We start from the raw sequence: 13894 nt of genomic DNA on the forward strand, positions 1-13894 counted from the left end.
GATACAAAATCGAATTATCATTAGAACGAATTCTAAATCGCATTTATGCACATTATTAGTACAAGTTGTGTCGGGTTCCGTTTCGGAAAATTCCACCATTCGCAACTGCAACATAGCCATACGTGCAGTACAATGAAGCTGAAGTAATAGTATTGTAGTGAAAATAGAATTCATGTATTTTTGTCACGTTTCACGTTCTCGCTGAAGCTCTTTACTGCACATAACACGTCTCGTCAAAACTTAATATCGGGAAATAATTTTATCATTTTAAAAGGGTAACATTCACACATATTTGTTTAAAGCTATAAATTATTCTACAGGTAATATGGGGAGTTTTTTAATGCATCTTTATTTACCGTCGTTTACAATAAATAGTCGCAATCGCTTTTTCAATCTATTTCAAACATTTTGTAATCAGACCTTAGGTTTTTTGTCCTGCTTATAAATGAGTTGTTTTGATTAGCTCATTCTTAAAATGGGATTGAAGATTAATATTGGGATCGGAATGAAAAACTTTTAAGACATTTCTTTAATATGGATTATCTACTCAAATTGTTGATAAGACAATTCTAGTATTAGAAATCTTTTAATCTTTTGCTCGCGGGTAGCCCGCGTCAGTCAGTTTTCCGGGATAAAAGTCCCGCTATATATTTTCCCGGGATAGAAAGTAGGCTATAATCTTCCCAGAGTCGTAAACTATTTCCATATCAAATTTCATAAAAATCCGTACAATAGATTTTGAGAAAATCAATAACATACAGACAAACAGAAAAGCAGACTTTATTTTATAATATGTATAGACTATTGAAGCCCTTGATCAAATTATACCTTAAAAATAACTTCACAATTATCCTTAGACCCAACATACAACCCTGTTCAATCTCTCAGTATTGACACGGTTTTCACAATGTTTGATTTCTCAGAGTGTATTAACGTGGTATTAATTTCAGACACGCATTCTTCGACGCCTGTGGTGTGCTTGGTGATCGAAGGTGGCACCAACACCGTGCGTGCTGTGCTGGAATACGTGACCGACACGCCACCAGTGCCGGTGGTGGTGTGCGACGGCAGCGGACGAGCTGCGGACCTCATCGCCTTTGTTCACAAGTATTTATCTATTTTAAGGAAGCTTATAGACTAATAACAAATGCAAATAAAGTTAATTATATACTTATTGCTATTTACAAGCCTCCACCGATGTTAAGTATGCTATAATAATGTCACATAGCTTAAGAGTTTTCCTTTTTCAAGGGTTGGCAGAGGCTATCATACCACATTTCATTGTAAGTTCCCATTTAGGAGACGAGCCTACAACGGACGTAAACTGAGCAAAATAACGCAGTGTAATTTTTTGTCACTTTCTTTTTTACTTACAAATACAGAATTTTGATTAGATTGAATGAAACTGATTAATAAGGATTTTCAAATAAAAGACCATTTACCGATACAAATGATTTGAATTTGTAATATTTAACATCGAAACGAGTGCAAACATTTGCAAAGCTTTCTCAATTTGCTATGTTCAATATTGACGCGTCAAACGAACTATTCTTCAAAACAAAGTTAATCGCTTCGTAATAACTTGAGCGCGAGAACTAATGAAATCGATGTTTCTCAAAGATCTAAGTTTGATTGAAATGTTTCTTTATCTTTTGAGAAATTTAAAGAGGATAAAAACATTAAAATGTTTAGAATCCGTTGTTCATCTTAACTATATTGTTGAGTTTTATATTCGGTTTAAGGCTGATGTTCAATCATCAGATGAGAGTTATCTACCAAAAGTACGGGCTAACTAAATATAGAATAAAATTATTGAACTACTTCATTATTAAAGTGTGATGATTATTGTGGTTATTTATGTTATATTTTAAACTACGAATCACTTCTATCCAGTGATTGAAAAATCAGTCCGTAGTGAAAAAATAATTAATCTAGACCATGAGGGTATTTTTAGGCACTCAAATTAATACATGTGGGAAATGGTGACGTTTGCGATCGATGATCAAGTAACATCAACTACAAACATTTATAGTAATTAAAAGCTTTGCTCTGAAGAATAAAATGAAAGCGGCATCAAACAAAATATCTTGAAACAGATACGCATCAGAGAGCGGGGAGCAGACGGTGCTGGAGTCGATGCGGGACTACCTGATCGGCACAATCCAAAAGACCTTCGAGGTGGGTCTGCAGCAGGCCGAATGCCTCTACAGCGAGCTGCTGCAGTGCACCAGAAAAAAGAACTTGGTGAGTAGCATTTGAAGATTAAGATGATTGATGATAGACCGAATGCATAGATGATAGACCTTAATTGATGATTAAAATTATTGATGATAAATGGATGATAGACCGAATGCAAATATGATTGATGATAGACCTTGAAACTGTTCTGGTGTATTTCAGGATGTAGCTGGGGTAATTAGAGATGAAATGGTGCTTGGGTATAACAATGATTGAATTTAATTAAGCATTCATAAATTTAAACATTTTTGTAATTTATATGTTGTTTAAAATCACAATAAGTTATAACAATTTATTTGATCTATATAAGAACAACACTTTTATACCAATACAAACCTTAATTGCTATCTCATTTGATACGGCTAATCAAGGAGACGTTACTTTGCTTCACCTAACCTACCCAAATCCGATTTTCCTATGAAAGTGACCAGGAATCATATAACTATTGTATCGGAGATTAAAATAAAATCGCGTTCTAAAATCTAAAATAAAGGACAAATCCAACTATTACGAACACAAACAATGTTAGCAACAATATTTGTACACCGCGTACCAATTTGTCAGGAAATATAGTTTGCAGTTGAAATAAATGTTGTTATGGAACCACTAAAAGTTGTTTTCTTGTTTTGAAATAGAAATGGAGGATAGATAAAAGTTATTGTTTAAATATTATATCTTGCAATGTAATATAGACAATTGAAGAGACGTATAGATCTGAAATTATTTCCGAGGAAGTACAATGCTAACTTAGGGTGAAAATTCAAAATCTTATAGCTTTTACTCTATAAATGTTTAAAAGCATACTTATATCACTAAAATGAACTAATGAAGATTAACCTAAAACTTTTCATACAAAAAAATATAACGTGTTTCACAATATGAACATTTAGTTTAACAACGTTTCTGATTATATATTAACAAACTCTGTTTCCAGTATTTTTTCATCTATACGTAACAAATTCTGCTCAACTGAATAATAAAGAGCTGACTGATAGTTGGAAGAACTCAAAGGATAGCACGTGTCCTGCATGCTAACCTATCGGATGTTTCTAAACGTCTTCACTTGCAGTATTATAGTTGACTGGTCTGTAGATGTTGGACGCTGAAATTTTCTTTTACTGATGTTACTTGAGCTATTTTCTTTGGAAACGGTGACGATTGTTTACACTATGAACAATACTTTATATTTAAGCAACAGACTTAACAAGATGTAAAATGATTTAATTATATTCCAGTTATATTGTAATTAAGATAAAAAAACGTCATGAATAAAAATTGAGCTAGAATCTAGACTATAGTAATAATTTAGATGTTTAATAAAAATATTATTTAAGACAACATCTGTTACAAAGCCACTGAACCCTAAAATTAGGGGCAACAGAATCAAGGAAACCCACCGGGCTGCAAATTGAAACGTCACGCTATGACAAAGGTCCGCCGTAAGCAAGGGCTACAGGCCTTTCTGATATTTATTACGGGAAAAGACAGCTTGATATTATTTGCAAGGGATCCGCGATCTTATAAAGCTTTTGACTTTTTGATGGGGTAATCTAAAAATATGTATTTTATTACTTGTTGTTCCTTAAGGTTTAGGTTTAGCTAACTTTTATTACATTTAACCAATCGAAATTTTGTGATATTAATTTAATCATAAAGAATGTACGACTTTAAGACATGACGTCACTGCCAGAACAATGCGGACGTGCGAGCGAGATAGTAAGAAAAAATCAATCGTCAAGGTAAACAAAAAAATACTACGCTTAAATCCTGACTAAATTTTTAATCCATTTTTATGTTGAAACATGAAATTACTATTATAATAATTGTCTATTGCATAAATAAGCTTAAAACGAATGAAAGCTGAATCAAACTCAAACATTTCTTCATAACAAAAATAATGGGTATATTCTTCTCATTTAGTATGTCCCTCTTCACAATCTTATATTAATCAAGTAATTTGTATCACTGAATCCATTAGGAGTCAAGCACAGGGCGAATTACCTGACTTCCTAGCGCCATTTCTTCTACGTAATGTACGTGATTAATCAAAGTAGAGACGGTGGACCTACCCGTTTTTAGGTTGTATTTTCTAGTGTCTAGTGTAAGGGCGTCTTTCCAGTAAGAATCCTATAAATCGTTGATTATTGGCGTGAAAATACCTTGTGATAGTTTTTTATTCAGTCAGTGCTGTTCTCTGACCATTATAATAAATACACTATCTGCTCTGTATTATATACTATCCCTCTGCCAGGCACGGACTCCTACTATTGAGAGAGAGACTTAGTCCACCACAAGGCCTAGTGCGGATTGTTAGACTTCACATACCCTCATAATTCTTATAGAAAACTACTTGAAAGTACAGTTACAATGAATACACACATAACTTTATAAAAGTCAGAGTTGCGTCCTCTTAGATTTTTAACCTCCAGACATTCGGAGTCCGTTCCGCTCCCAACTAGGCTATCGCCGTATACTAAGAGGTGATAATCTATATTATAAATAATATTTCGATACGTTCCTCCCTACATCTAATATTGTTTTTACGAAAATAAACAGTTTGGAATTGTGTCCAATAAATAGTGATAAGCTACATATTGCTTGAAATCAAACAAAGCTACCAAAATGACAGCGATGAGACCTCTGCCTACCACTACAAGCGGGTAAGGCATGATGATAAGTACAATATTCAAATGCAAAATGCACGTTCCGTATAACAATAGTATAGAATGAGTTCACCTGCGAACCGAACTTACCAGTGCCATTTCTAATTAACGTTTATAGGAGTCTCGTGAAAAGCCAGTTTGGACGAAGTTCACAACAGTTCTGTAATTTATTTACCACATTAATTAGAACTAGAACCACGTAAAGTTATATTCTTGTTATAAACTATCCATGTACCGCCATTTTCAATACAAGATCCCAAACGCTTTTTTCTATTTCAAAATGCACCAATCAGAACAAAGTATATTTGACATGTTAAAAATGAGTTGTTTTGATTGGTTCATTCTTTGGAATCGGATTAAAAATTAAGATTTAGGGACGTTTATTGAAACTGGCTGATAATGAATACAGACAGATTTTCTTTTACGAAGCCGCAAAGACCCTAGGCAGGCATAATTGTGTCGACTGCCGACGGGTAATCATGTCTCGTCAGTCGACATTTTGTTGGGCCCCACTCCACTTACCATCAGGTGCCGTTGGGTAATTTTGCCCATGCACGTAAAAAAAAATTATACAACTGCTGAAAAACAAAATACAGTGGCACTCCTTTGCGGTTGTCAGCAAGACATAGGATGTTAAGTCTCATAATGCCCAGTAATTTCATTGGCTACAATGTCCTTCAAATTGGCACAAAAATATGGCACGTACACAGCTTGGCGATAACGCCTATTAATTATACTGGTTACAATGTCTTTCAAAATAGAACAAAATATTGCATGTACACTGCTTAGCGATAACAATAGACATTGCAATCTTAACCCAGACAGCTCCACGCATACTAGACATTCCTCACCAGCTCTTGCAACCATAGGAATACTAATTGAGTTACTGATGTCTACAGCTTGCTATTAAATATATCTACATAGCATTGTCGCTTTTGATGTTGGTTCGGATCCAGATTTTGGTATCACGCCAACTACAAACTGCCAAGTCGCTTAAAATTTTATTGTTCCATAAAAGATAAAAGTTTCGTCTCCGCGCATACACCTGCCACGAGTTCCTAAGTGAATAACGGCACAAACGAGGAACAAAACAGCTGACACTCACCAGTTAGATCACTATAAATGATCTTAACCGCTAACAATGCTCTAGTGCTTCTGTTTTCAAATAACAGTTGCTCGCCCCGGGTTTCAAACCCAAGATCTCAGAGTGTTATCGTAACTCTCACGCAATAAAATACGCTATAGAGGAAAGATCATTAATTAGAATCGACAAATAACAGTCATCTAAGTAAATCTAAAAAATCAACAATAAAGTTCACGAAAGTAACCTTCTAAGTATTGAATCGAATAACGTACTTGGTCTATCAACCCTGTCAGCGCTTATAGACTCCCCTCCCTCCCAACTCTATCTCTAGAGCCTTTTGAACGTGCTAACGATATCGTGCTGTCATCAAACCGTCGCATTGCCCGTGGGATAGCGTTCAACCAGCACAATCTAATTAGTGAACCTGATTGTAAAATGATTACTTCTGGTCTTTACGTTACATTGGATTTGGTACCTAGAATTCTGATTTGACTGGTCCGGTCTGAAATAAGGTAATTCTGGACAATGAGAGGGAACTATCGGACTTTATATCTCATGATTTAAAATGATAAGCGCAGTGGCTTAAAGGGCTTCGTAATTCTAAGTTATAGAGTTAATTTTAATTAATAGCAAGGTTTTTACGACAAATTGAAAAGCCCTTACGAAAGTGGCAAAAATAATTGTACAGGAAAAGATTTCTATGTTATTATTATTGAATTCCGAATACACCTGAGATTTCATATCTATGATATATAATCCTTGATTTGAACACTCGAAATAAAGCAAAATCGAAGGCTTCGATGGACGTTGGGCGAGTCAGCTCAGTCGGTTTAATACAATAAAACTGATAGATCAAACGATTCTCTTTTAAAAGCGATATCGTTTCACAATTGATTTATTTAATGATTCGAATGGAAGCATCATTCGAATTGATTCAGTTTCGTTTCGGAATATTGACAGTATACGAAGTAATAGTGGATGACTTTGCATTGTGATTTTATTCTTCTAGTTTGAAATATTGACCTAATATTATTATATGAAATCGAAATAGTTATTATGCTATTATTTTATCGGATATAATATTAGATTTATGTTCTAACGAATATAATATGATTATTATGTTTTATTCGGTGTGGTTAACAAATTTATGCACGCAGCAGTTTGTGGAAAATACTGCCCTTTTTTTGTAATTGTTAGTTAAATTACAATGTATAACAGTGGCGAAGAGTGAAGTTTTCCAAAAGGTAACCCGACACAACATATAGGTACTGCTGTGCGTAAATACGGTCTGCAAATCGTTCTAATGATACATAGATTTTAAATGAAAGGGAAGCCGGCATTAATCGGGTTTTATGGACCCTTCGCCACTGATGTATAATAATATTTCTATAGTATTTTATCTTTTTGTACAGGTGATCAAATTCTTATAATTGAATATAAAATGTTAAAATAGTGGCCATACACTTATATTTCTTGCCAATTACTGCGAGCGACTATGTTATTATTTTTCTACACTCAAAGCTTTGCGCATAACGAACGGCAAAATTAAAAATACCACTTGAACCTAACAATACTTCAAAACATCAAACACATATTAAAATGAAAATAAAACTCGACAAAAAAAAACATCACAAAGCAATTACCCTCTAATTGATATCGTACAAAGTATTTTTCTCAAAAGCACTCGTTTAATCGAGAGTGGAATTCTAATAGAATTTTACCACGAACAGACCCAATCTCAGACTAAATCAAAACAAATCCAAGATCAAAGGATTCAAAAGCAACCAACACAAAGGATGAAGAAGTGCAATTACTAAAAGAACATTGTAATATCTCAACATTTTATCTTTCATATTGGATGCAAATCATTCAATTCAGTGAACACGCTGGACTAAGTTGGTTTTTGAGGTGAATGACCGTTTGATGCTCGCAATTATTATCCAGATATTTCTATGAAACTAAAGTATCGTGTAATGGGTCTGAACTGAAGACTGAGTTGTAGAGATTATTATGATTTTCTTTTGTCCGTCTGGTTTGGTTTCGAATAATAGTGAATTTATTTACCAGTCGTCTTGAACTATTTAGTTTATTATATCTTTGAAATGAAATGAAATTATTTATTTGAATCCGTAAAATGTTATACATTATTTAGATTCCGTCCATATTAACACTTCTACCATTTCGGAAAGCAGTTTTCACCAAAGAAGACCTAACAAGAAACTCTGATATTGCTCTTTTCAAAATCAGTTTAAGATACAAACTACAGTAGATACTTACATGACACAGAAAAGAAAAAAAATACAATTGTTTTTTTTTATTGTTGTTTAGAGCGGCTAATTTTTATTGGTTTTATAATATACATATCGCCATTGACATTAAGAATCTTTTAAAATAAAGCACTCAAACAATTAGGCTCGTTCTGATATTCGTAAAAGCATTTTTTGAAATAACTTTCTTCACGTACTATCCTAACAGTCCAACCTCTTCTCCAGATCACGGTGTTCAGGATCCAGGAGCGGGCCGAGGGCGGAGAAGTCCAGGAGTTGGATCAGGTGATCTTGACCGCGCTGTTTCGAGCGCAGCACCTAACGCCCAGCGAGCAGCTGTCTCTGGCGCTGACGTGGAATCGCGTGGACATCGCCAGGTCAGAGATCTTCGTGTATGGACAAGAGTGGCCTCCAGGTAATTGTTATAATTGTAATGGTTATGTTATTTTTTTTTCCGTTATACGACTAAAGAAGTTGTTTTACTTGTTCGCTTGATTGTCAGTATCTACAACCTAAAGATGTAATCTCTCACAATAAAAAATAAAACCATCCGCCTTCCCCATTACTAAATTTCGTATACAAAAATCCAGTGCATTACCTGGCATAACTAAATTACTTAATACAATTTTATCAAAGAATCCGAATCTCCACAATGCTCATCCAAGACATGAGACTCCAGTAGTATCTACACAAAGCATGTTTGTTCAAAGCACCAAATCGGATTACCCGTCTCTCTGTCCGAAATAGTGTCGGTATTCTCACATGTCCAAGTATTATTAGGGTTCCGTAACTCGAAAGGAAACCTTATAGAATCACGTTTTTGATCATTTGTCTGTCTGTCTGTCAATACCTTTTTATTGTGTAACGCAAAATACCTCCTAGTTAAGATATCAAATACTCGGGTCTCTGATCTCTCAGCTGCAAATAATCAACTTTTATGTCAGTGAATTGTTTTGTTACATATTTTGCGATTTGGCAAGACAATCAAACCCTATATTAGGATATTCTTTAACTTAAAATCATGAAATTAAGCAAGAATTGATGTTCTACAGAAAATACTAAAAATCTAAAACTGAAAATATGTTATTTAATATAAAGAATCGAATTTGCTGTTACGTAATTATTTTCAGTTTGTACAATAAACCATAGAGATCGGCAATTTATGTATGTCAAGTTTAAACCTATATACTTAGATATCTTACCTACAACTTTGTAAGGAACCTTCAGTGCGGGAGTCCAACTTGCACTTGTCCGGTTCTTAGTTGTAATATCTGTTTCTATAAAGTTTTGAACAGCAATGTGTGGCTAGTTGGAAGTTATGCGGAAACTATTACTTGTGCCGGAGAATTTATCATATATGTCCCTTGTAATTGACACTTTTGTTACATGTGGAATTTTAAACGTTTGTCCATTTTACGCTGACCTACCTCGAGAACATTCCCGGTATTATAGAGAGGTCGTGTCGTTCCATGGTTCTGCTTAAACCGAATTTACTGAAGTCCTTCCTTCCCGACTGGAAGTAAGCTCAAAAAAATATTATGAGTAAATTGACTAACAAGTCAATATGTTATTAATTTGATTCCCACACTGTTTTATTCTGATGCCCCCTTCACTTTAATAACAGAAAAATTTACACGTAAGTGTATCGCGTTCTAGAATCAGCCTGTGTACCTATATATCCGGTTCCAACAGGCCGGTTTGTGTCGACTGTCGAGGAGTAATCATCTCTCGTCAGTCTACATTATATTTGACGCCACTCCACTTACCATCTGATGCAGTGGGGACACTTTGTCACATAAAAAAGAAGAAATTGTATCAAAGTCAATATAATTATAACACCCTGTATTCCAAGCGAGATTTGATAAGCACACAAATATTTGTTGTTATTGATTGAAATTAAAGAGTATTTCAATTATATTATGTATTTTACAAAGCTACTTACTCCCTAATCAGGGTGGTCGCGCTTTTGACCCACGCTCATCAGAACGGGTTTTGTTTGATTATTCGTATTTACGTGGCCCTTCAAAGCGTCCTTTGTTACGAAAAATCAACAGGTATACGCCTACAGCTATATCTGCCGGCACACATCCCTTTGTAATCGCTACTTACTTAATTTCACATGTTTATTTTCATTCGTTTCAAATTTTGTACCTCAGTGGCGTAGTAGTATTGTGTGCGCGGTATGACCGCTGCTGTAAGGTCCCGAGTTCAAGGGTTTATAATTTAGCGTTGGGCAAGATGATTTTTGCGTTTTGCTGCTCACTATCAGCCCAAAGTCTAGAATTTGTGTCTAATAAAGCGATAGGCCCGCTCCCCATCACATCATGGAACTAAACATCTACACGAAAATGGGTGTTCTTATAGCACCTCTGTCTACCCTTTCGGGGATAGTGGCGTGTTGTATGTTATTTGTGTTTTTAATATTTTATCGCTACCAAATTGTGTAAGTTTCATTGCAGGACGTGCCGTGTGGATCATTGTTCGGGTTATTAAATCAATTTGCAGTACGTTATTAATGTAGACAGAGTTTCGATTGTGAGGTGTAGAACGTTGTCAATTTTCGTTATTGATTTTCAAAATAGATGTTGCATACCCGTCTGGTAATCTGACTAAAATAAGCCGTGTACTTTTGTGAGATAAAAATATACTTATATAAAACTAGGATGTATAAGCGTGAAATATGGACAGTTCCTTTTATAAAGTATGCAAGCATTAGTATTTATTTTGGTAAATTAAGCCTTAAAGACATCTCAAAAGTAATGTTGTTTATAATCTCACTATTCTAAATACATTTTTTGGTGTATTTAATCTATACTCATATATAATGAAGAGATTGTTTGTTTGATTGAACACTGTAATCTCAGGAACTACTAAACCAATTTAGATTTTTTTCTAATAAGAAGCTACATTACTCCTGAGTGCTTATATGCTATTATATCCCGGGAAAATATAAAACGGGACGTTTATCTCGCAAAAACTTATACATGCGGACGGAGCCGCGAGCAAAAGTTAGTACCATAATAAAATCTATCAAGTGCCGTTTAAAGAGCAAGCCGGTGACATAAATTGCAAGGTATATGTCGAGAGCGGAAACCCCCGCCTCTGCCCTTTAAAATTGAAGCGCACTGCACCGGATAAGTTATACAAAAACAATATTTTCCAACGTGCGTCAGAATTTTAAACGTGTTTTTTAAACTGCTGATTTTATTTTTAAGCCATTTCCGCGCTGTTGCCGGTATTGTAAACATTTTTTCCTATGTTATTATGTTTACGATAAAAAATTCAAATGCTTTTCACAGCCATTTTTATTTCAATTCTCAATTTTCATGACTTACGTTTAACCTCAAAAATATAGTACCACGTTTACCTGGCGAGAGTTCTGAACAAAGTTTAGGTTTAGAGCTCGTTAAGTTTTTAGTTAAGTGCTTGCCGGTGCGACGCTCGATACTGCCAATGAAACACACGGGAAAGTTTTGCGGTCGGAACCGCGGCGGCCAAACGTGCAGTGGTTGTTTGAACAATAGTTTATTAATACGGGAAAACTACTTTCAGCTGGTAACTGCACCCGCCTTAATGTTTGCTCCCGAAATAAAAAGGATATATTATATTGCAAACTATTTGTCTTACTAATAGAAGAAACGAAGCAGCTGTTCCGGCAGTGACTTGCATGTTTAAACAAACAACTTTGCTATGTAACATTAGGCGTAGACTTATAACCTATAACATTATAATATCTGGGTATTATTAATCCTTTTTATAATTCATTTGAATAACAAATACTGATGTTATCGATAAAACGTAAAGTTCACTATCCCTAAAGTTATCAACAATCGTAATTAAAATTAATATAATATTTTAATGAATAATATTTTATAAATCTATTTTAACATCTATAAATATCGTTTCGGTCGTTTTAACTAATAAACGCATAGCGTTTTTATTACAATAGTATATCGTATGTTTTCACCACTATACACGTCTGTTTATATAAAGCGCAAAATGTAAGCATCAGGTGTCCTGTAACAAGATTGAAACAAGTCACTTTCATGGGATATTGGCCTCATCTGTCGAATAAATTTATTCCGCCCGCCGTCGCCTTTACGCTTTCGGCGTTTCCATAATAAATAAACATTGTTATCTGATAGTATATGCAATGAGATTCAATGGTGAAACGTACGTTTGTTATTTCGATAGACTGACTTCGCTGGTCTGTTTTAGTTTTTAACGTAGCAGATTTACTCAATTCTGAAGTAATATTTTTATTGCCATGATATTTCACTTTATTTTTCTTGATAAAGCATCGGGACTTGAGTTGATTTTATCAATAATGGAGGAAACTGTTAAGAAATAAATGTAAGAATAATATCAGCCCAATACTGTACTGAGATTATTATATTATAATATATAGATAGCATTACTATTCAGTATAGTTAACATCTCAGGATACTGAAAGCATTTAAGGCTCATGTAGAGCTATAACCAAAGTTCTATAATTCTACTATTTCTGAGCAATTAGATCACCTGTAGCCGAGGTTCTTACTTCATAATTCAGGGGAAAAAATCGGTAGAAAATAATTTATAAAAAATCCGGTAAATAGATTTTTTTCACTGTTCTTCATAAAGCACACATGAAATAAAACCTTCTCCAATACGCAATAAAAACCTATTTCCCACAGGAGCACTAGACGAGGCGATGATGCAGGCGCTAGAACACGACAGGATAGACTTCGTCAAACTCCTGTTGGAGAACGGAGTGTCGATGAGGAAGTTCCTCACCATCCCTCGGTTGGAAGAATTGTACAACACGAAGAGCGGGCCCAGCAACACGCTGCGGTACATCCTGAGGGACGTGAGGCCTCACCTGCCGAAGGGATACGTGTACACCCTGCATGATATCGGCCTGGTTATTAACAAGCTTATTGGAGGAGCTTACAGGTAAGGTAGTGTTTACTTATTCGCACTTTAAATTATGTAAAGGCGGAATTAGGGCTAAAGGTATTTTTCTGGCGATCATCCCGAAGTGGTACAGTATTAAAAATGTTACAAAATTGTTCTGAATTTTAAAAGGAATTCGCGATTTTGTAATTAATTAACCCTTTTACAGGAGCTTTTAATAAAATTTTAATGTTGCCAGTTTTTTAACAATGGGTCTTCTTGTTTTGTTATTTTAATTTCTTTATGATATAGCAGACACATTTCATATCCGTTGATTTACTATTTGTATGGAAACCAATGGAAACTATATTCTAGTAAAATCTTTAAAATTTCACATTGATTTTAACTTATAATCCGTAAAAGATGTAATAATTTTTATTATAAAAAATCATAATAATAAAGATTTAAAGATGCCTAGAAATGAACATAACTAAATACAATTTACAAAATATGTCTAAAGTCGCTTTTCGAGAAGTGACAGATATCATTACCAATCTCTTAGAAAATATAAAAAATAGACGGACATGTTGTGTATCTTGAAAACTTAAATGATTATTTTGTTGAAGTTCTTTTGACAAAATAGCGATCTGATTTTATAGTCTCTTTTTGTTTTGTATTTGCTATTATTACTCGATATTGACAAAGTCACCGATAAGTAAACAGTAGCCATAATATAAAAGAAAAAGAAGAAGAAGAATAAATAAGTC

The 13894-nt window shown here is 34.4% G+C and overlaps 1 protein-coding gene across 8 annotated transcripts in view; it reads left to right on the forward strand.

The window, feature by feature from the left end:
- Window positions 1-13894, forward strand: part of LOC115447351 (transient receptor potential cation channel trpm) — a 266806-nt gene that overhangs the window by 217373 nt on the left and 35539 nt on the right. For all 8 annotated transcript variants that reach the window (XM_037439440.1, XM_037439437.1, XM_037439436.1 and 5 more), the window contains 4 exons: window positions 951-1107; window positions 2097-2244; window positions 8478-8667; window positions 12929-13187. In XM_037439440.1, the coding sequence (XP_037295337.1) occupies window positions 951-1107; window positions 2097-2244; window positions 8478-8667; window positions 12929-13187 (754 nt within the window). The remainder of the gene's footprint in view (window positions 1-950; window positions 1108-2096; window positions 2245-8477; window positions 8668-12928; window positions 13188-13894) is intronic.

This window comes from Manduca sexta, chromosome 16 (genome assembly GCF_014839805.1).
Source record: "Manduca sexta isolate Smith_Timp_Sample1 chromosome 16, JHU_Msex_v1.0, whole genome shotgun sequence".
NCBI classification, from domain to species: Eukaryota; Metazoa; Arthropoda; class Insecta; order Lepidoptera; family Sphingidae; genus Manduca; species Manduca sexta.